The sequence below is a fragment of the Mauremys reevesii genome, linkage group 9 (assembly GCF_016161935.1).
Source record: "Mauremys reevesii isolate NIE-2019 linkage group 9, ASM1616193v1, whole genome shotgun sequence".
Lineage (NCBI taxonomy): Eukaryota > Metazoa > Chordata > Testudines > Geoemydidae > Mauremys > Mauremys reevesii.
Genome location: NC_052631.1, coordinates 15,090,669 through 15,115,052, shown reverse-complemented (window position 1 = coordinate 15,115,052; position 24,384 = coordinate 15,090,669). Strand labels below are relative to the sequence as shown.

Here is a 24,384-nt window from a genome sequence, read left to right as displayed (position 1 = left end):
AAAGTGTAACATCACTTCTCCCTTCATCCTAGCCAATGCCATGCACTTTATGACAAATGCAATCTGGGTGATTCAGCATGGACTTGATCTTCTACTCCGTTAAGTCACGAGGTACATACCCAGGTTGTTCAGGAAGCTTTGTCCTGCCACGGCTACATTACTATTTATACTTGTGGTAACTCTCAGATGTGCAACTACATATACGTGAACTGGGAATCACACCCTGTGCTCATAAGGTAGATGTAGCCTAAACAGTAGATTTTCTGCTGGCTCTAATGCAGCTGTTTAAGCTACAAAGAGGAAACCCAGTCCAACAGTATGTGTTAAAACAGCCTATTGCATCCAGTCTTGGCAAGATAAATATGATATTATGGATAGGTAAGAAATCTACAATATGTTTGGAATGGCTCTCCATCTTAACAAGACTACGCTGATAGATTGGGACTATGCTGCACCACAATGGCCAAGTGCCAGGGAGCCACAAACACTGGGTTGCCATACAAATACTAGCACTTTTGAATACGAATGCCACTGTGAGACACATTGCAAAAGTGGGTAAACTTGGTCAACAAAATATTTCTGGCTTTGATGTATATCCAATTGTAGATGCAGAACCAGATTCTTCTCTCATTGATTTTACCCAAGTATAATTCCATAGACTTCACTGAAGTTACTCCTGATTTACACTGGCATGAGAAGAGAATCAGCCTATAGGCTTTTCTCCATAGCATGGTACAGTTACCTTCACTATACATTGCTCAATGACCAGGTTCCTGTATCTATCCCCAAGTTGTTCTGCCTTCTGGCTGTAGACAGTGGTGTTCATATTGAAGCAAACCAATTTCTCCACTGTCTGTCTTTCTTCCAGGGTGTCTCTGATCACTCCGAACCAGATTCTGACCTCACACTGGTTTGCTATCATCTTAATGACTCCTGATTTACACCAGCGTAAAGAAGAAGAAAATCAGACCCTCCCCCCTCTCTTTTAGGAGTGTCACTTCCTTCACTTGTCTGTATTTCATGCTAAAGCACTGAAGAGTCTGAAATCAAGATGACTCCAATGGGTTTCTGAGGACCTTAGCACCTCTGAAAATCAGCTCACACATGCTTATGAACGAGAGGAATATTTAGAGACCAGACATTGCAAGTAAATCAAACTCATCCACATGCACAGTGAAAAGCACAAGTGTTAGCTGAAAGGGGGAAGGAAAATGAGGAAGGTTTGCAATAAACTCAATCCAACACCATAGGGTATGACAAATGTCTTAGGGTATGTCTAAACTGCATAAAAACCCCATGGCACCAAGCCTCAAACCCAGTCAACTGACTCAGGCTAGTGGGGCTTGGGCTGTGGGGCTAAAAATAGCAATGTAGATGTTTGGGCTTGGCTTGGTGCCTGGGCTCTGAGACCCTCCCACCTCATGGGGTCTCACAGCTGGGCTCCAGCCCTAGCCTGAACGTCTACACTGCAGTTTTATAGCCCCACAGCCTGAGTCCTACGAGCCTGAGTCAGCTAACCCAGGTCAGCTGTGCATCTTTTACTGCAGTGTAGACATATCCTGAAAGATCGACGCCAGAAAAACAAACGTAAGCAAAGCTGTCCAGGATCACAGAAAAGGCAAAACTACTTCCTTTGCTGCTAAACGCTCCAGTTAGCCACGTTACCACTAGGCCAGTTCTTAAGTGACAGCACTAAGATATCTGACTCTGATCCATCCATGCAACCTGCTGTAGCTACTGTACAATTTAAAATACTACGGTTCTCTTGCAGTGATGTGGGCATTGTAAATATCCTCCAGCACTTATCAGAGAAGGGGCTGGCAGTGCAGTAATAGTCTAAACTTGAATCACGGTCAAATTCCTCAGAGTATAGCGGCTTTCACTCTCCCCATTTAAAAGCAATCCCCTGCATAGAGATCTTCAATAAACCACGTATCCAGTTTATATGATTAAACTTACTTGTGGGTAAAGTTGAAGAACAGTTAGAATCATGAAACTAACGCTGGCAATGGACCCGTAATGTTAGGTAAGACTTACCAAATGCAATACCAACAACTTGCTTTTTGACTGAAGTAACATATCTTATAAGGCCAAATTCTACACTCAGCGACACCAGTGCAAGTCCAGAATAATGCCATCAACTTCAGTGGAGTTATTGCAGATTTACATTGGTGTAACAGCAGAATTTGGCCCAGATAAATGTTGCCTCTGAGTAAGGACTGTGTCCCTTAACATATTATTTTAAACCGTGTCTTACAAATGCAGTCTGGATTCCACTTACAATATTTTTAATATCATCCTAGGCCTGGTCTACACTGGGTGTGTGTGTGTGTGTCAATGTGATACGCAACTTCAGCTATGGGAATAGCATAGCTGAAGTCGACATATTTTTTTCGACTTACCTCCCGTCCTCACGGGCGGGATCGACGGCCGCAGTTCCCCCGTCGACTCCGCTTCCGCCGCTCACCCTTGTGGAGTTCTGGAGTCGATGGGAGGGCGTTCGGGGATCGATATATCGCGTCTAGACGAAACGTGATATATCGATCCCTGATAGATCGATCGCTACCCGCCGATCCGGTGGGTAGCCTGGATGTACCCCTAGTAACAAGATCCTGACAGTTCTTTTGAAAACAAAAAAATACCTGTGTGCTTTAAGAATCCTCCGAGCAATGGCATCTCCAATCTTGTTAGAAACGACTTTGTCATCAGCACAGCTAATAAAAAATTGGTTCTAAGGGAAAAGTGAACACAAAGAAATTCAGAATCATCTCACTGTCTTTTTGCCAAGGATGGTTCAGTGGTTAGGCCCAGAATGCAGATTCACTTCCTTTGTCCACCACTGACTTCCTCAAAGACCTTATACAAATCAGTTAGTCTTTCTGTGCCTCAACTCCTCATCTGTGAAATGGGGATAATAGCACTGTCCTGCCTCACAGAGAGGTTGGGAGGGTTAATACATTAAAGAACGTCATGGATTCAGATACTACAATAATGGGGCATGGATAGATAAATGGGGCGCCATTTTGCTACAGTTTAAAACAAACATTTTTGCTGAACACAGAACAGCAATGACACAATAAGATCACAGGGTTTAATCACTACAAAAATCTCAACCAGAATGTATGATTTTTGTTAGGATAAGAAAACAATTAAGTGACTGTTTTCAACATCAGCATAGATAACAGCCTCAAATGAGCAATCCTCAGAATTGTTAAAAAAAATAATCTGATTTTGTGGCTATGGCAAAGCACAAAGCATACGCAAGTTAGAGACTGCTTCCCAAGCATGTAATTATCTCCAGATAATTATTCAGCATTATTGCCATTGTGAAACACTTACTTTGACACATGAGGTGAAATCCTGTCCCACTGAAGTCAATGGGTGTTTTGCTATTGACTTTACTGGGATCAGTATTTCACCCATGCTGTCTACAAAGTCATAAATCTACATGCTTTCAGGGTCGTGGGACTATTCTGAGTCAAGAAGCAAATAAAGCTACATCCTGTACAATGTTTTCCTGGATGGCAACATATTATTTTAATTAAATGGTGTCTGTGTGTGCGCTCAGGGGGAATAATTATTCTTGATTAATCTCCCTCTTTAAACACTACCAAGTAAAAAACATCCAAACAATAGATGGAAACAGATACAGAATAAGTGTCTCCATTCAGCCATTTCTTCCTGCATTTATAAGTCCATTCATATAGAGGAGAATTATGCAAGTTCTAAAATACTATTAAGTGAGTCCACTGCGCATCGATGGGAGACCGAACACTTTGATATGTAGGGCTGGGAATGCAGCAGACCAAGAAGGCAGCTCGAAGAACATTGCACGGGAGACAAACGTTGCTAGAGGTTCTGGAAACAGAAATAGTAATGGAGTGGCCTTGTATTTTAGAGTTCTGTACTGGTACATTAATTACTGACCTGATCCAAAGCCTATTCAAGTCAATGGACATAATCCTATCGACATCAGGGGGCTGCAGATGAGGCTTTATATTAATATTAACGTTTCAAAATGTACAAAAGGAGAATAAAATAAAGAACTAGCCTGCTGAGGGTCACAGGATGTGCTCAGGATGTGCTCACAGGATATCCTGCGGAGGGTCACAGGATGTGCTCATTGAACCAAACGGTCATTGCCTTGCATCCTTGGTACTTACTTCGATATAGATGTAGTGTTTACTGTTTTTTATCACGCTAACATAAGCATTGTGGATGGATTCTTCATGGTACTTGATACCAGCTGACCAATCTGCAGCAGAACGGAGGACCTGTAAAGAGAAAGATTAGCTGTTTTAGTTCTGCCCTGATATAAGATGGCACTGGCACCCCTTACTAATTGTTTTGAACTGGTTGGTTTATTTTTCAGGATTTCACTGACTTATGTAACACACACAGCATTTGCTAACTACATGTTATATGTATAACAAAGGGAAATGAAGCTTAGAAATACTGTTAAAAAATTAAAACAGTCTGATGAAAATATAAAGGCCTTGATTCACCATTTTGTTACCCCAATTTTATGCCAGAGTAATTTCAGTAAAGTCAATGGAATTACACTGGTGTAAAACTGGAGAGACAGAGTGGCAAATCTGGTTCCAAATGTCTCTTACTTACTGTAGTTCTTGCAATGCTGAATTGCCTTTAATATATTTTCTCAAGGCTTGATCCTGAGCTCATTGAAGTCAATAACAAAATCTCCATTGACCTTTATGGTGCCAGATTAGGCATTAATTTCTTATGCACAGAGACACATGCCATCCATTTTACAGCTGAAGTACCTACTGAAATCAGTGAATTTTGCCCAAAAACTGATGGTGCATTATAATACAAGGGCCAATGGCACCAAATTTTAAACAGGAATGGCAGTCTCTGCCCTAAACAAGTACGGGTATTTACATTTTTGTGAAAAATTCTTCCAAAACTGGTCAAATCTGTCAGATTTGTGATTTATTTTTTTTAATTTGCAGTAGGTCAAATTCACATGAAAACTTTTTCTGACTGTCAATCAGAACAGGCATTTCTGAAGTAACAGACATTTCAAGATCCTCCGAGTATATTATTACATCCCCGATGTAGCACGAAAGCTTTTGTCAAAAGGCAACCAAACTAATACCGGAAATACCCTTTGCTCACACTCTCACCCATGTTTAATTTTGTCCTTTGCTGAAACTCTGGTTTGTGCTCTCTCATAGTTTCCTGCCTCTGTTACTATAAACTCCTACTCACTGTCCTTTCCCCAATCTCATCTCTCTTCAGTTCAGTGAGTGCAACCCCCCCCACTGCCTAGATAGTCTTCCCCACCTTCTGCTCTGACCATGCCTCTCTCTTTTTAAGATCTCTCCAGTTCAATTCAAGATTCTGCTCCTCCCCTCACTATTCTGTTCCAATATCTCTGACCTCATCTCCTCCTACATGTCATCCGACTCTCGGGGCTCCACCCGAGCTCTCCCCTTACCATTTCATTCCTCTCCTTCAGGCACACCACACCTATGCCTGGAGCAACCCTTTAATCAACATGATGGCCACCATCTTGGCTAACACTGGGAACTGAACGAGGAACCTGTAGAGCTAAATGAATGAGTATCTACAGCTTGCGCTAAAGGAAAAGGGGCAGGTCCTGAGCTAAATTATCATATCTCAACAAGCTTCAATGGAGCAATGACAATTTACACCAGCTAAGGATCTGGCCCCTAGTCCCTATGGCTGAGATCTGAACCGGACTCGCACGCTCTGTTAGGGGACACATCACGCATATTGATTGGTGGATTCCATATTTCCTCCAGATAGAAAAAGTTCATCCAAGTTCATCACTCACAGCAAAGTCAAATACTGGACAAATTCCCACTTCTGTGACAGCTGTAATGTTGGCCAACAGCAGGATTAAACTGGAGACCTCCAGAGCTGAAAGCATAAATTACTGCAGCTGGATCTGAACAGCCAGCCTCTGTAGCTAGAGGGTAACAAACTCGCATCCTCTAGGGATTGGGAGCAGAGACAGACACATTACCCACACTGACCAGCGGGTTACATCAACCTGTGTTAAGTGACTTTCATGGCATGCTTGAACTCTTTGCAAGAAGCTCACCTCCTTCTTCAAGGTCTGTGTCTGGCTCACATCCATGTGTGACACCACTAGCATCTACATTTGATTACAAAACTACTACTTAGCATGGTGGAAACGTGCTGGACAAACTAATTCCCGAGCATCCCTTGCAAGAAGCTGAGCATCCTGGTCTCCTACTGAAGTCAGGGGGTATTGAGGTTGCTGAGCACCCCACCGATAGCACTCAGCAGCACCTGCAGGTCTGAGCTCCCGAACAAACCCAAAGAACCTCCCGGGGGAAGGTGTTATCATCCCTACTGCATTAGTCAAGACATCAAGTCAGCTGTTCTAGATAGAAAGCTGGCTGATTTTTTACAACCCATAGCCCAATGTTCATGCTGTCTTGTGAAACTCCCTTTTCCTATTGCTGGTTGTTTTCTGTGTGCTCTCCAGTGCACAGAAAGAACAGGAGTACTTGTGGCACCTTAGAGACTAACAAATTAAATCTGATGAGTGAAAAAACTCCAGAGCAGAATGGGATCCATCCCAGGATTTTAAGGAAAGTGTGAAAGAACTTGGCAAACTTTTAGTAGATGTATTTAATAACTCATTGGATATGCATAGTTCTAGTTCTATACATAGTATTCTTACTCTGGAAAAGGACATTATTCAAAAAGCCAAAATTACAGCAGACAGTAACCATCACAATATGGGACTTGAAGAGCTTTGATATTTAAGCAACAACTAGAGAAACTATGGCTGATTTTTTTGTTTTCTTTTGTTTGTCAAAGAGTTTCTTTGGGAAAAAAAAAGGAGAATTGCAGAGAGCATCTCATTGAAGTACACATTGTCCTGAAGGACTGTGAAGTAATAAGACAGGACACTGCAATGATATTCTACTAGTAGAACAGAGGGAAGGAATCTTAAAGGAAATTAGTCTGCTTACCTATCATGAATAGTGGGCATATAAAGAATAACATAGCCAGGGTGGCAACAAGAATAACTAATTTTAAAAAGATGCCACTATTAAATTATACTTCCACCCATTTTAATGCCCCTTTACACTACCAGAGGTCCTCTTGTACAAGAGGATCAGGCCCTTATATTTTAGAGCAAACTTACACTGCCCAGCCTCTTGGGAGTATCTGATGATGTCTGGGCCAGGAGGTAGCAGCCACCTTCTGCTGCTGCTAGGAATGATCTTTCTGTGAGTATGGGGGGAAATTCTGGCTGCCTAGATAGCTTCTGATGCTGCGCCAATGCTCCAGATGATGGGATTCCAATGAGCATCAATGTTCTCTACTCTTCTCTGTTCTCTCATGCTGGTCACACACTCGCCATGCCCTGCAGCAGTGAAACTCAGAGCTCAGCTCCCTATCCTGGGTTTGCTGGTGTAGTTGGCTGCAAGCAGCTGAGCTGCAGCTCCTCCACTAGGTTTTCTCACCCCTCTGTTGCAAAGGTGTAGTGGCACAGTGCATGCAGCCCACTGGCCAGAAGCTACCGACGCAATCTGCAGCAATTAGCAGCAGGGAGCATATGGCAGTGGGCTTCATGGGTGCCAAAAGCCAGCCTTGCCTGAGGAATTCGATCCAAAATTAAACTCTTTTACAAAAACATTTGTAAAATATACAATTCCCCTCTACTGGTGCTTTCATGGTACCTGAGCCACCAATATTTAAAGGGTGCTTTAGAATAAATGGCTAACTTTCCCAGTGTCCCCAGCAGAGTCATTTCTGCTTTTCAAATAAGTTGTTCAGGGTCGGTACTAATGCAGTGATTTCAACAGCTTAAAAAACCCTCCATTAGCAGCAGTAGCTGCTGTTCTGCAGGAGACAAGGAATAAATCAATGTGGTTTTTTTTTCTTTCTCATTTTATACTGGATGTCATAAGCCTCTCTCAATTTGAAAAATGGCTTTCCCACTCAGAGACAAACTAATGGTTGGCTGGAAAAATCATCCAACAAGAGAACCGCCAGATCAGAAAGAGATTGATCACTTTCAATCCCACAGCTTTACAACTAGCCAGTCCAGACACCCCCTCTCCTTTTAAATTCTCTTTTATCCCCTCCCTCACCGAATTATCACACCAGCTTGACAGGTCACAGCATTGTTGCTCCAAACTCTAAAGGAATTCCTTCTCTGCCATTCCACCCTGTGGCAAAGTCCTTCAGTCAAAGATAGACGTTATTAACTAAACCAAATTTGAGGGTTCTGCTTCTCACTAAAATCAGTCAACATGAGTCCAGCAGGGGCACATTATACATTGATGACAGGTTTTAAAAAGATATATTTCAGGGTAGACACACATCCAGTCATCTATCTATGGTACTTTTATGGCCTCCATTACCATCGTAGCTGAACTCCTCACTGTCTTTAATATATTTATCCTCACAACACCCTGTGAGGTAAAGAATTACTTTTATTCCCATTTTGCAGATGAGGGACTGAGGCACAGAGCCAGAGTTTCAAAGGCGCCTGAATACCTTTAAAAATATGGCCCTAAGTGACTCACTGAACATCGCACAGGAAGTTTGCAGTCGACCAAGGGCTTGAATCCAAGTCTCCCAAATCCTAGGTTACTGCCCTGACCACTGGAACATCCTCTCTCTTGTATGCATCATCATCTTGGTAATATTTGTATATTGTAATGAATTGGCTTATGTCTGCATCTGAACACGTGTGCTACCACCCTCTACTGGATGGAACCAGAACTCCTCAACTCTGCATCATGGGAACTATACTGTTAACAGTAAAATGTGATTCTCTTTTAGCAGGTGTCTGTGCCTTTGAAACAGGAAGATTTCAGTTGCAACTCCGTTTATTTCATAAAGGTCTGAGTGGTCACTGTATACCCCAGGGTAATAACTGAGGTTTAGGTTGCCACAGCTTAATTATATGTGCTCTGAACTTTCTTTTCAATTAATATTTACTTATTACTAATATGTAATTTACCACTCTTGTCAAATTGTCCTCTCTTGTCAATGCATTCAAAATTAATAAACTGAAATGCAAAATCCTTCAGTTTCAGAGAAAAGGTCTGCATACTACTTAGGCATATTACACAGAAACCAGCACTGGTGTTCTCTCCTCTCCCTCCCCCTCTGCTCTGCAGCCTCCCATCACTCATGCAATTTTTATGCAGGTGCTGTCATCCCTTTAACCTCTTTAATCCAAGCAACAACACCACCACCAGTATTTGCTGGGAGTTATTCCATAACTGCAAACAATATGTACTGTGGAGCAAATTTCTAAGAGCCACTCAGGGTGCATGATGATTCATTGTGTGTATGATCAGGGTGTGATGTTGTCTCACCATGTCACAGACTTACTGTGTCTTGCTTAGATAATAAGTGGAAATTAGAGTTGGAAAAACTGAGAGTGATTTCAGTTTGGTGACTCCCTGTCAAACAAGTTTTGATTTTTGCATGAGCCAAGGTGCTATGATAATCAAACCCCAAACTTTGAGAGAATGCTTGACTCAACCCACAAGCTGTCTAACTCCCTCCTTCCTTTCTAATTCCTTTCTTCACATCTTTTCCAGTGCATTCCCTCAGGACTGACTCGACTGCCCCATGATGCAATCCAAACCCCACCCAGACCTGTTCTGCCGTGCTTTCACCCTGTCTTCCTGCCAACAGCTCCTTACAACACTTCTTCCAGAAGGCCTATGAACCCCAGTCCTCCCCTCAAAGAAGTGACAACAAAACAGATGGAGGGAGCAGACCAAAACCTGTGAAACTAACAATTAGGGGCCGCTATGATAATACAGATAAAACATCAGCATCATGGCTCAGTCAGTGGGCTTTCTGTGGCAATGTCCCACTCCCCACCCATCCTTCATCTAATCAAGTCCAGAATTTCAAAAGGGCTCAGTCAGCACTCACAACTGGAGCCAGATTTTCAAACAGAGAGTTCAGCTCCCATTCACGCAGATAAAAGAAGTGGTCAGATTTTCAACAGTGTCTAGCACTCAGCAAGTCCCATTAAAACTATCCATTAGATTTTACTCTTCTTGGAGCAGGGAATTTGTCTCCCATTTGCCTGTAAAAGGACTCTACCCTACCACTAGTGCTCTATAAACAATGATAATAAATGTTTCTGGGTTTGACCCATCTCTACTAGAGGAAGGATTTACATAAAAACATATCCCTCCTGCCCTTCTGGGTAAGAGTGCCTGTGAAAGACTAGAGGGACTCTGTTCATGTCTCGAACCATCACTGCAGTCAAACTGAAAGGTAAATGAGACGCCTGCGTCCTGCCCACAGTAACACTGTGTAGACAGACAAAGATCAACTTTACATCATTGGAGCGTCTTGCTGTGGGGAGCTGATAAGAAAGAGAAAGGCAGGTTCCATGATGGACCCAGCTGCCTCACTAGCATAGTTGGAAATACCAGAGGTGATGCTTTGGGTATCTACACAAGGAAGCTAAGTAACCGAGCTGAGACCCTGGGTGTGTGCATGTATGGTGGCGGTGGCCGGGGGAGGGAGAGCGAGATTAAGGGCCAGATTCTGACACTCTTACTCAAAGGGGGCTTATCTGACTGCTATGTGGCGCTCATTACCTGCAGCCCTTTCCATCTGATCTCTGCCTGCAAAAGCCAGAATCTCCACCATCGTCAGTAATAGATGTTGAGCCAGTTATTAACCTTCAGCTATAACTTCAACACACATAACATCTTTTATAACACTGCTCAGTAAACTGCATTTCCACTGCCAGCCAGAGCTCCCTGCACTTGAGGCTCCCTGTATGGTTTCCTAGTAACCCAGCTTCCTATTGTGTGCGGTTCCATTAGACAAACAAACCAAAATCAGGAAAACAAGCAAATTACAGAAGAAGCAGCTGCCAGAATTGCAGTATGTGCATGTACCAATATGCTAGAGTGGGTCGTCTTGCAAATACAGACTAAGGGCTGGTCTACACTGGGGGGGGGAAATCGATCTATTCGTGTAGCTGAAGTCGAGGTATCTTAGTTTGATTTACCTGGCCGTCCTCACAGTGGTGAGTCGACTGCCGCGGCTCCCCCATCGATGTTGCTTACTCCTCCTGCCGAGGTGGAGTACAGGCGTCGATTCATGGATCGATTTATTGCATCCAGACGAGATGCGATAAGTCGATCCCTGATAGATCGATTACTACCCGTCGATCCGGCGGGTAGTATAGATGTACCCTAAGAAGCTCTCTGGCTCACTGCCCGCTTCTACCACACAGCAGTATGAATACTACTTGCTATGTGCAGGTAGAAGGGATATTGCACTCCAAGAACATTCAAGGGAGAAGCCATGTTTGCAGCAAAACATGTTTTTACATGTATACAGCTTTATGCAGCTCATGGATGAGCCAGGCTGACAGCTCTCAAAAGGCTGCAGTCTGCCATTAGAGATGAGCTTGTGTAATTTGCAATGAATAATTTACAAGATGTCTATAAGCAGATCAAAATTTTCTGGAAATGTATTCATTACTGGATTTCTCAACCAATTCCTTTGTTTTTTGCTTAGTGTTTTTTCTGTTGATTGATGGTTAATGGTTCACTGGGTTTGATACTTAACATTCTGTATTCAAGCTCTGTTGGTGAGTTCTGACTGGTCACATAAGTCACCTGAGTATTCAGTATGTTTTCTGATTGAATCAGCATAACTCAACATCAGGAGGCAGGCTCAAGAAACACACTAGAGATTCTCAGGATGGGTCTAGGCTAGAAAATTGCACTGGTGTGACAGACTTAGTGCAACCTGTAACAGTGCAGGTTGCATCCACACTGAGCATCCTAGTTCTGGTGCATACAGAGCACCATATCCATGTGCGCATGCGCATACACACCCACACACACACACCCCTTCATACAGCACTTGCTGCAAATGCTGCAGGGTCTCTCAACATTTACATCTACCCCACAACTCTCCCTGCAGCAGGTACCTAATGTCTAAAGAACACTTACACCTGTTCACGATGGATCTGTCCATCAGAAGGAGCAGCATACTTGCAGGTGGTGTGGCAGAGAGTTTCCAACGTTTTCTCAAGCTGCTGCCAGGTGGAGTCTGGGCTGAAGAACTTATTTTGGGAATTCTAGGCACTTTTTTCCTGCTCAGCTTTGACCACCAGTATTTGACAAAAGCGCTCTCTCGCTCTCTCTCACACACACACACACTCTCTCTCTCCCTCCTGTCACTTCCTAGGCACACTTCCTAAGCACTTCCATTTCCACCCTGCATTCCTAACATGTCTAGTTCTGCTGTTTAATAATCACATTTAACATATGCATTCAGCACAACTAATGGAGTTTAAAATGTCATTTGTATAATTCATCTTACACACACTGAACCCAAACCTCCACTGCTGTAAATCAGTCTCTATCTGCTGAAATCAATGAAGCTATGCTGACTTATACCAGCTGAGTATCTGGCCAGCTAAGTTGCATTTTAAAATAAAAAGTAGTTTACACTTTAAATCCTTTAAAATCTTGTAAGTTTCAGCTGGAAGACTACCAAGGCCTCCTATTACAAAGAGCTAAAAATGAGCCCAAGTGCTAGGAAGTTCTTCATCTGAGGATTCCATTAAATGCCATTTACACCCAGTGGTGAGCTGGAGCCGGTTCCCAAGAACCGGTTACTAAAATTAGACCTCCGTGGAGAACCGGTTGTTAAAGGGCCAGGGAGAGGGCAAAGAACTCCGGTCCGCGGGCCGGACCATCCTGTTGCTCCCAGGATTTCCAGCTGGGGAGGCTGAGGCTCCCCTGGCCCCTCCCCCGCTTCCCCCCAGCTGCAGCGTGGCCAGCTGCCAGCATCAGCTGGGCAGCTCAGCTGAGCTCGGGAAGAGTCCTGCTGCCGCTTTTTGAGCGGCCTGTGTGTGTGGGGGGGGGGACTGCTGCAAGCTCCAGGGCTGGCCGGAGGGGAGGGGGCAAGTGGGGCAATTGGCCTGGGCCCTGCAGGGGTCCCTGGCCCCACGAGGATGTTTCCTCCAGGCCCTCCCCCGCTTCCCCCACCCCGCAGAACCTCAGCATGGCCAGCAGCTGGGCAGCTCAGCTGAGCTCCTGAGTGCTCCTGCTGCTTTGAGCTGCGGGCAAGGGAAGGGGGGGGGGAATGCGAGCTCCACGGCTGCAGGGGAGGGGGCGAGGCAAGTGGGGCAATTTGCCCCAGGCCCTGCAGGGGCCCCTGGCCCCATGAGTATGTCTCCCTCCACCCCGGCCCCTCCCCCGCTTCCCCCCCCCACTTAAATCAGAACTTTTTATAGGGAACCGGTTGTTAAGATTTTGGCAGCTCATCACTGTTTACACCCACCTGTACATTGGCACATACAGACTCGGGCACTTGATACTTCATCTCACCGGCGGTTCGCTGAGATTTTGGCAACAGGAATGGGTAGGACAGGGATCTGTATTTGGGCTTCATGATCTTCAAAAGACAAAAAAATGGAGGATACTGTATTTTAAAACACATTTTCTTCAGATTTTTATGCTGAAGATTTTTACTGTTTTTATGCTCCTCTCTTAATACAGAAAATTGGGGGGGAGAGAACATAAAAGTTTTTCATATTCATAAACTCATAAATTCCTGTTCCGAATGGTTCTGAAAATATCCAGAGGCGAGCGAGAGAAAGAAGAGTGGGGAGCAAATGAGGAAGAACAGAGGGACTCTGGTGCTCCATTAGTCACCATCTTCCTTGGTGACAGGGCCTACAGGCCTGGTTTCCAGTGTGGGTTGCCTTCCAGCCTGCCCAAGACTCCCTCATCATCACGGAGGGTCCTTATCTGATAGGTCCTCCCCACTGGAGAGGACTGGCTAGGATCCCATGTGCTTGCTAGTTGAGTCCTAGTGACTGGATCCCCAGGAGGCCAGGGCTTCTCTGGTGATTGGACCCTTGTCGGTCCAGGACTCCAACATGGCCTCCACTGGCAGGTTCCCCTGGTTTCTTGGCCCTGAAAATCCTGGTTATTGCTAGTTTGCCCAGGTGGCTGGATCACCCAGCTGTGGATTTGGCCTGACGGCCCTGATCTTCCTTGCTCCCCTGGGCTTTGGGATCACCGACTGAACTGTTCCTTGTGCCTTCTGCTGCTTCGCAAGAGGGCACATTATTGGCTCTTGTGTCCCTCCCAACCAGCCAGCAGGAACTGCTAGAACAGCAGCACAATGGCACTCGCCCCTTGGCTAACAACATCCCAGACCTCATTCATTTTCCACCTACTAAATTCAAATTATACCTTATTCACACTGGTGTAACAGGAGAATGAGAGCACCTATCTTCATTACTTGCTGTCAGAGTCACAGTTTTTTGGGGTTACTTGCTGGGACATTAGGGCAAGTGAATATATACTTTACTGGCCCAATCTGGCAAACCTTGACTACCTGACATGGAAATTATTCCTGCATATAGCCCTATGTGAGGCGAAGCATTCAGATTTGAGGGCTTGCAGGACCTATCTCATTGCACACCTACCTTTGTGAAGTTCCAGCGCTGAATAAAGTGTCGAGCAACATCCCGTGCAGCTTTGCCATGCACAACGGATGAAATATCATGCCATGGCATTCTGGGTGTGGTGTATCTGTCAATGAAATCTATATGGACAGGGAAAAATTGCTATAGTTCATCTCAGATCAGTATCAGACATTAATTAAGAATATCACAGCATCTCTTCCTACAAACAGAATCTTTCCAGAAATAAAAACTAACAAATTAGGAGTTAAAATTGCGGACAGGTCAGCTTTGTGGGGGCTGGTAAGCCACAAGCTCACTTATCCATTATTGTCATAGGAAATCTGTTTTTTATTACCTTTACTTTGGGATTCTGCTGCCTCTTCCCAGCAGCCAGACAGGTGGGTCTTGTTAGCGCCAATTCAGGAGAGTAAAAAGGCAGAGAAGCAGGGCTGGCTCCAGGGGTTTTGCCGCCCCAAGCAGCCCAAAAAAAAAAAAAAAAAAAAGCCGCGCTCGCGATCTGCGGCAATTCAGCGGGAGGTCCTTCGCTCTGAGCGGGAGTGAGGGACCCTCCACCGAATTGCCGCCGAATACCTGGACCTGCCGCCCCTCTCCGGAGTGGCCGCCCCAAGCACCTGCTTGCTAAGATGGTGCCCGGAGCTGGCCCTGCAGAGAAGCCTTCTAAGGCAGTAGAGGAGCTAGGGAATGAGACAAACTGTCTTGCAGGGAAAAAAGTTGGTTCCAGATTGCAATGGCACTTACCAGCAAAGGGTTTGTCAAGTTGAACCCAGTCTTTAAAGACGAAATTGCAATAGTCCTTTCCATGCCAGAACCTGGTCTCCCCAAAAAGTTCTCCAACACCTGTCTTCAAGCTGCGGATTGATCCTTTATCTGTCAGGTTTATAAAGTGTCAAAAACATATGCTCTAAGGTTGTTTTTAAGACTGCTCTCAACACAGCACAGATGAGAATCGCACTTGAATGGAAAACTATCAGCATAACTTGCAATTTTAGTCAGCTAAGATAATTTTCCAGTTAAGTCTCTGTGTTTCCCTTCTCCATATAACACATCTGGTACGCAATCAAGGGAGATTATATTAACGTCTTGCCGTTGGTAATGGAAGCTAGATCTGAATCCTTTCTGTACCGGATTGAAATTTTACCCTTCAGCTATTTGTCATCCCACAATAACCTGCAAGGAAGGATACCTACATTGAAAGCATTAACAATTGTAATTCTGCTCTCATATACCACTGACTCCAGTGGGAGGTGGGACTTTATATCTGTGTGCAGTAGAGAGTACTACTCCTGTATATTTAGTTTGTACTAAAGTACAAATCAACTCTAATTGAAACATAAATTTTATAGGATTCATGATTTTGACTCCACAAAAGGGTCTCTCCACTGTAATTTTAGCTAGCACAAAGATGGGTCTCTTCCCTTTTTCCAGTGCCTCTTTAAATAACTTCAGCTTCTGAGATTGTGTTACATGTTCAACACGTGGATGCAGAATTTCAGTTTCATGGTGAAAAGTTAGGGCCTAACATCCTTGCAATGACTTACATGCAAAAATTACTCCCATTCCCCCAACTCCTTTCTTGAAATTTACACCTCTTTTTGTGAATGCCATGACCATATAAACGAGGAGTAGCGTGATCCCTTCCACCTCCCGTCTAAAAAAACAGGAAAGCTCATACTGGATCAGATCTATGTTCTAACTAGTCTGATATCCTGTCTCTGACAGTAGCCTCTATCGGATAGCTCAGAGAATGGTGTAACAACCCTGACTGGACAATTATGCCATAACAAGGAAAGTTTTTTTGTAACCCCACTTAAGTGATGAGCTTCTGTTCTGAAGCAAGAGGCTTGATGTCCCCTATATATTTTTATCCTATATATTTTATTTTTATATGATCTGACCAAGGTTTACACATGGGGATACTCAGCTTCTCAGACAGTAACTAAGTATTTGGATCAGTCACACTCACAGCCCAGATGGAGTGAAAAACCCTACAGTTATCTAGTGTCCTCTGCACCCCCCATGACATGTATTCTCTCATGACAACTGACCTGTTCTGCACTGCCCCAGTTGCTGACAGAATCCTGCACTATCGCCTCCTTTGAGGTTTTACTGCTAGTTCAAGGCGTGACAATCCCAAAGATGTTCAGGAACCTGAACTACTGCATCGAGTGTACTGTGCCAGCCAGGCAATCAAGCACTCACAAAAACTTTTTAATCACAACAATATTTTAGAAATATTCAACAATCCACACGAGTGACAATATGATAACCACCTACGGCAATATACACAAAGCACGTTTTGCCAGCACCGTTGGAACATCACAAAAAGCCAACCCATGCCCAAAATGCCATGCAACAGGTATGCAACACTGACACTCTGGTTACAGTCTTAGCAAAGCTACATCCAAACAGCACAGTTCTGCATGAGTTAGTGAGAGTACAGGTGGGGCATGGAAATCACTGACTGTACATGAATACAAACATATGTAACATACATGTGAATGCTACAGTAGAATATGTTTTATGTACTGACCGTATGTGATCATACATTGACTCATATGAATGAACATATAAGTGGCCACTGTCATATATGGCAGTCCATATACATATGAAACACATGTCCTTTTCATACACAAGGTCTATATTTTATATAAAGCTGACCATTTACATCTTAGAAGACTATTATTGAAAGAGTCCATAAAAGGAAAAGGTTGGCTCAGTATCCAGTGTTATGAAAAGTGACTTTCATTTTTTGGTGAGTATCAATAGAGTTTTAAGGTCATGTCGACAGTAAATTTTCCACAATGTAGAAACTAAAATGACAAAAATGCCAGTGAACTATGGTTATTAAACAAATGATCATTTCTACTCAACCAATATTCCGAGCATACACTGCTCACTAGAAAGGTATTTTGGTCCGAATTCCGCCCTTGGATCTGTATGTATAAATCCTTACAGATTTAAAGTACGGAGTCACTATTAAATACTTGGTTTGTAGTAGCGTTGTAGCTAGCCATGTTGGTCCCAGGATATTAGAGAGACAAGGTGGGTGAGGTAATATCTTTTATTGGCTCTGATGGTGAAAGAGACAAGTTTTTGAGAACTTGTGTCTTTCACCAACAGAAGGAGCTCCAATAAAAGATATTACCTCACCCACCTTGTCTCTCTAGTAAATATTTTGTCATTTGGAACCTTTGTTTAATCTATGACATTCCAGTAAATGAAAATAGAAAACCAACATTTTTCTGCTATAATGGGAAGTTTCCTTAATGCTACAGAGGTCCCTTTAAATCGTTTGTATCAGTGCTTTCCAATGTCAGTTTTAAAACACTCCCCAGCCTATGAAAACAACAAGGAGTCCGGTGGCACCGTAAAGACTAACAGATTTATTTGGGCACAAGCTTTAGTGGGTAAAAAAACCTCACTTCTTCAGATGCCTGCAAGCCTATGAAAACTCAGATTCAGTTCCACACAGTCACTCTCTCAGAAAAGTCTAGCACTGCAGGCCAACAAAGCTGGGCTCTGTCAGACTGAGGTGAGGAGTGCAGAGTCTAGCACTCTTCTTTGAGATCATGCTGGCTGTAACTGCTACATAAACAATCAGCTCAGCTTTCCTCTACACAGCTCTTTTGATGAAGAAACAACCCTCTTTTGCTCTATAACTGAAATCAAAGCAACGTACATCAAATGTGGATGGCCTACCTGTAAGAGAAAGGGTCTTTTCAGCAGCACAATCTATTGTCATTCCATGGATCAAAATAACAGGTGATGCTGATATACTGATGATGTGCACTCTCCTACCTGTCTCAACCACCCACAGAAAACTCTGACTTGGAGAATGAGAGTGGCCAAATCTTCGGCTAAATCAGGGATCTCAAACTCAAATGACCATGAAGGCCAAATGAGGACTAGCAGATTGGCCTGAGGGCCGCATCACTGACACCTCCCACCCCGCCGCTGCCCCCGGCCCTGCCCCCACTCCACCCTTTCCATGAGGCCCTGCCCCTGCCCCGCCTCTTCCCATCCCGTCCCCACTCCCATTCCAACCCCTTCCCCAAAGTCCCCACCCCAACTCTGCCCCCTCCCTGCCCCTATTTCAACCTCTTCCCCAAATCCCCACCCCTGAGCGCACGGCTCCCCGCTCCTCCCTGCTCCATCGTGGAAAGTGCTAAGTGCCGCCAAACAGCTGTTTGGTGGCGGGAAGCACCTGGAGGTAGGCGGGAGACCGGGGACATGGCGCGCTGGGGGTGAGGGGAGCTTGGTGGACGCAGGAAATAACTCAATGGGGGCGCGGGGAGCTTGGTGGGCCGCAGCAAATAACTTTACAGGCCGCGTGTTTGAGACTCCTGGTCTAAATGTAGGTCTGGCAACATTTACACTGTCATATTCATGATCTTTTCAAGGCTGTCTTCATGCACTGGGCTGACTTTAAAAAAATCCATTCTGGATTTAAAGGTGTTACTAATTTCAGCAATATTCCCATTACTTTGCATGAGGAATACAGCTGGAATGGGCGGAGCTGTAGAACCAGAGTGAAACTTCCCAAGTGCACCCGCTTTTGTTACATATTTATCTTCTCATTGATGCAGCTTCCTAGTGTCTTTTAAAAATCAGCCTGTAAAGAAAGTAATTCGGTGAGGGCCTCTTTAGAGGGGAATATGACATAGATGGAAGGCAATACATATACCGAAGGTATAGAATGTCAATCCATAAGCCCCACCTAACTCTCACCATGACTGAACAGCAAACACACCAACAGTAAAGCCTGCAGGTAACTCCACCTGGGTGGCCCTTCACTTACCGTCCTCATACTCAGTGAGCCCTTGTTTGGACTCACTGGGATGATGAAACATTTTCAGGTGGGGTTTTAAACTCTGGATTAAATTCTGCTGGCTTCTATTAGGATTACAATAACCTGCAGAGAGTTGAGATGCTCCATTTATAGGGAAAGTGCATTAGAGCTTTTACCATATCAGTTACCCAATAACGTTTAAAATAACTTGCAGGACTTCAGTCCAATCAACTGTAGACAGTCTGAACAGAACATTAATAACGGTACAACGACCGTAGGCCAAATACAAGACCTATTACATTTTTGAGCACAGATCGGCAAATATTCATGTTGCAAAACCATCACTAATGTATGCTCATATTCTGAACTGGCTCTGACCATAGGCAAAGCATTCTCCTGCATATCATTCCTACCAGAGACATGAGTAATCTTTGTAAAGTCTGAAATGCCCCCTAACACAAGACCCCTCCCAAAAACAGCTCTTCCTCTGTTTCAAAAGTGGAAGGCTTGCTGGTATGAATTCTGGCTTTTGGGTGCGCCTATAGTGGCATCCTGTAACTTCAATCATGCATAGAAGTAAATGTTGCGTTCACATATTCAAATTTTGACCTGATTTTCCTCTCTCTAGCACTAGTGTAAATCAGGAATAACTCCACTGAGTGAAATGAGTTAAAACTTAGTAAAACCAGTGCAAGTGAGAGCATAATCAGCCCATAATATCTTCGGAAATCCTGCTTCATTTGCTATAATGAATATGATGTAAAAATGCCAGTGTCTCTGCCACAAATGTAAAACGTTCCTAGCACAAAATCAATGTACATATCTATACATACATCATAGCACATAACACACCACATACGCTACACCATATTATAGCATGGCTTCTTCATTTGTGGTTTGTGGCTGTCCCCTAACCAAACTGAATGTCACCCTTGTTTTGTGCCAGCTGTTTGTTAACCAAACAGAGATGCATTTAGAGGCAAACTCAAGGCTTCACTAAACAAAAAACCCTTCTAGCACTTTAGGAAACCATTAACTCTCGTCCCTAATTATAGGCTCTGTAGGTAAAGTGGAGAAGTATTACTTACCTGACTCACTGTCTATACTGCTCACGCTATCAGCATGGTGTAGGCCGTGCTTCTGGAGATGCTTATAAATGCTGAACCTGGAAAACTTTTTGGGTTTTCCTATTCCTTTCATTCTTGAAGAATCTAGTATGTCATCACTATTTCTGTGCTGTGGCAGGTTCCCCGGGGGCTGAGTTTTCAGGGCTAAAGCTTCAGTGGACTCGGCTGTAGGCTTAAGACACAAAGGATACTGCTGAGGGTGATGAATGGAAGATTATCCATTTAAATTACAGGTGATCATTCATATCACAGGTATTGAAACATTCACAGGGCCAAGTTCTGCCCTACGACATGCAGACACGGCTCCCGTCGATTTCAGTGGGAACTGCAAATGTGTCTTATGGAGATGAACTTGGTGTAGTGACTATTGAGGGTTTACTTAGCAGAAAACAAGCAAGTAAAAACAGTGCATTCTGCCATATACTGCCTGGAAAACTATTCTGGCTTATTGCATATTTTCCAGAGGTCTTTACACAGGCTCCTTTTCATAAAAAAATAAATAAAAGTTCTCTATTTAATTCAGTCACACAGGGCCAGGTTTTCAAAAAGATCTCAGTTCTGTCTTGTCTACACAAGCTCAGTTCTTGTCTACATCACGCAGCTTCTATGTCGACACAGCCTTGTCGCTAAAAGTCAGCATGTATAAACGTTCTTTTTTGGTACTTTGTTGGCACCTTTGCCAACAAAATACTTCCAGCCCCGCGAGTGGCATTAGCTTTGTCGGCAGGAGAGTGCTCTTGCCAGCAAAGCTGCGTTCACACTGCAACTTGCATCGGCAAAACTTTTGTCTTTCATGCAGGGATGGGGGGTGGGGTGGCTCTTTTAAGTACCCGTGAAAGACAAAAGTTTTGTCGACAACTTCGCAGTGTAGACAAGCCCTTAGGCACCTAAATAAGGGCCAGATATCCAGAGGTACTCAGCACTCAGGTGCTCCCACTGTGATACCTACGGCTAGATTTTCCAAAGAGTTTAGCACCCAACTTGAGTTCCTGTGAAAAACTGGCTATTTAGTTTGATGCCTAAATAGGAGCTGAACTGTTCTGAAAATCCCCAAAGGATCATTCAATGCTCAGCTACTGCACTCGCTACACCTGCAACTATTCCTCTCCATTCCTGTCCCTGCCCCTGCAGCAGAGCCACACAGGTCTTAACCATAGGCGCTGACTCTGTGGGTGCTCCGGGGCTGGAGCACCCATGGAAAAAAATTGGTGGGTGCTCAGCACCTGCTGGCAGCTCCCCGCCCCGCCCCCCCGCTCCAGTTCACCTCTGCCTCCTCCATGAGCGCACCACTGCATCCTGCTTCTTCTCTCTTCCAGCACTTGCACCGCGAAACAGCTGATTCACGGGGCAGGGAGGGAGAGGAGAGGAAGGGAAACGTGGCGCTATGGGTAGAGGTGGGTCTGGGATTTGGGGAAGGGATCCAATAGGGGCACGGAGGGGGCGGAGTTAGGGCTGGGCTTTGGGGAAGGGGTTGGAATGGGGGTGTGGCCAGGGGCAGGGAAAAGGTGGAGTCAGGGGCGGGGGCCACGGGCACCCACCGGCGCCGGAGAAAGTTGGCGCCTATGGTCTTAACTGGCATGGCCTTTCTGGCAGCTGAAGGATTTGGTCCTAATAAGGGTCCCATTTTATAAGCCACATTGAAGTCCACAGGAATTCTGCACATGCAAAGGCTACAGACATATGCCCTAAAAATGCAGAAAGACAGACTTGCTTATTTCTATTTTGCATGACTGTTGCCTAGTGTACATGGCATTAAATATTAACAGCCACATGTACAGAATTCACTCTTACTATGAGATTCACTGTAGATGTGGATTTTGTTCCTGCAATTCGTTTCACACTGCCAACGTCGGTCAGCCTGTGTTGATCATCATCCCACCTGCCGTAGGCCAAGTCAATGCCACCAACGAATGCTACAGACTGGTCAATGACAACGAGCTTCTCATGATGGGCCCACAGGTACACTGAGGATGACACGTGATCTGGATGCCTCATCACCTAAATAAAGAAAAAGAACTGAACTCAGCTGTTGTGTAGAACTTCTCAAAGTCGGGCCGCCACTTGTTCAGGGAAAGCCCCTGGCGGTCTGGGCCAGTTTGTTTACCTGACACTTCCACAGGTTCGACCAATCGCAGCTCCCACTGGTTGTAGGTCGCTGCTCCAGGCCAATGGGGGCTGCGGGAAGGGCGGCCAGCACAGCCCTCGGCCCACGCTGCTTCTCGCAGCCCCCATTGGCCTGGGATGGCGAACCGTGGCCAGTGGGAGTCACGATTGGCCTAATCTGCAGATGCGGCAGGTAAACCAACCAGCCCGGACTGCCAGGGGCTTTCCCTGAACAAGCGGCGGACCGGCTTTGAGAAGCACTGATGTAGAAGACCTGAAACAATTCTAACCAAGATATTATTTAATATCTTTGCCCAGAAGGCCAAGGGCTTTAATTTGACCAATAATACCTACCAATGCCAAACATAAAATGCTTTTTTTAGGACTTTGTCTACATTATACAGTTGTACCGTTTTAACTACACCAGTATAGTTAAAGTGGTACAACTCGCCTAGTGTGGACACATTTACAATGGTATAAAGGTGCTTTATACTGGTACAGCTATTCCCTTATAGGAAGGGGCATAACTATACTAGAATGAGTCACCTTTATGCTGATATGGCTGTGTCCACAGTAGGGCTTTTACTGCTCTAAATATTTCAGTGAAAAAGCTGGCCTTTTCATTTGATAGTTGGTTTGTTAATGGCTATTTCAAACCATAGTAAATGAGAGGAGAACCAGGCTCATTTTCTTTATTTCTGAAAATGAAAGAGTGTGATAGATAATTTCAACATTTATTTATGTCAAAGCATTACTGCATACATTGACTTGAGTGGAGTCATGCCAGGTTTTAAAACCACTGGCGATCAGAACCAGGCCCAATATATTTTGGCATACAGGGATGTTGAGGAATGTGGATATTAGTGCACATATTTTGGTAGATTTTTTTAGGGCCAGACTCTTAGCTAGCTCAGTCTGTGTGTGTGAGCAGAAAGGAAGTTTTTTCCACTTGCTCTAACTTCATTAACTTGTCATATAAAACAAAACTCTTTTGAACTAGGTGAATGTTTTGTTGATTAATGGAACCTTGTCAAGGCTAAGTGAAATATATTTATATACAATTATACAGGTACTTGAGCTGCCACAGTCAAGTACTAGTGCCCATTATAGAGTAGAACCAGATATAGAGATGTCTTCGAAAAATATTCTCCCTTGTAATGGTGACTGCAAACTGCATTTCCCATTTATTGTCATGAGTTTCCTCATCTCTCGCCCAAATTTGGGGAGCTGATATTAGACACACAGGGCAATGAACATGCATGTATTTCATAAAGGTTACATGGTATATGAATACCTTGATGTTCGGATGTAGACGCATTAGGGTCCGCTTGCTGTATTCACTGTTGATTCCTAGAGCAAGCTCCACTTCTTTGTAGAGCATTACAAAAATTCTCACTCCTTGTTGCTATTAGAAAAGAAAGTAAATACATGGCAAGCACATATTTAAATGGGTATAACAACAACAAAAGCAAGAAAACCCCAGACTTCTAGATTCAGTGGGATGGTAGGTTCAGGGGAGTGAACATGTTGTTCTTGTGGGAAAAGCTCAGGTTGAGATCATACATCCAACAGGTCAGTTCCTGGTCAGAGGCTCCCAGATTGATCCTGAAATGTGCTGAGCAAACTCAGCTCCCATTAACAAGAATGGGAGTTGACAGAGCTCAGCAGCTCACAGGAGACACCGAGCACCTTGGGGGATTGGACTCTTCCCTTGTGAGAAGTTCTGAGGGATTTTCTGTAATGATGTAGTGTAGGATTTTTCTGACACAGGCTGATCTCACCTATGCCTAACTCAGACCTCTGAACTACAATGCCAAGAAAGCCAGCTCGCCTTGCCTGAATTTGTAAGATCAAGTGAGTTAAAACATTTTAGGGTTTTTAGG

The 24,384-nt window shown here is 44.3% G+C and overlaps 1 protein-coding gene across 5 annotated transcripts in view; it reads right to left on the bottom strand.

Moving 5' to 3' along the window:
* Positions 1 to 24,384, bottom strand: part of PLD1 (phospholipase D1) — a 142,022-nt gene that overhangs the window by 17,438 nt on the left and 100,200 nt on the right. For all 5 annotated transcript variants that reach the window (XM_039490032.1, XM_039490034.1, XM_039490030.1 and 2 more), the window contains 8 exons: positions 23,796 to 23,906; positions 22,190 to 22,396; positions 20,360 to 20,570; positions 15,221 to 15,349; positions 14,483 to 14,601; positions 13,327 to 13,440; positions 4,164 to 4,274; positions 2,643 to 2,731 (listed from right to left, as the gene is read on the bottom strand). In XM_039490032.1, the coding sequence (XP_039345966.1) occupies positions 2,643 to 2,731; positions 4,164 to 4,274; positions 13,327 to 13,440; positions 14,483 to 14,601; positions 15,221 to 15,349; positions 20,360 to 20,570; positions 22,190 to 22,396; positions 23,796 to 23,906 (1,091 nt within the window). The remainder of the gene's footprint in view (positions 1 to 2,642; positions 2,732 to 4,163; positions 4,275 to 13,326; positions 13,441 to 14,482; positions 14,602 to 15,220; positions 15,350 to 20,359; positions 20,571 to 22,189; positions 22,397 to 23,795; positions 23,907 to 24,384) is intronic.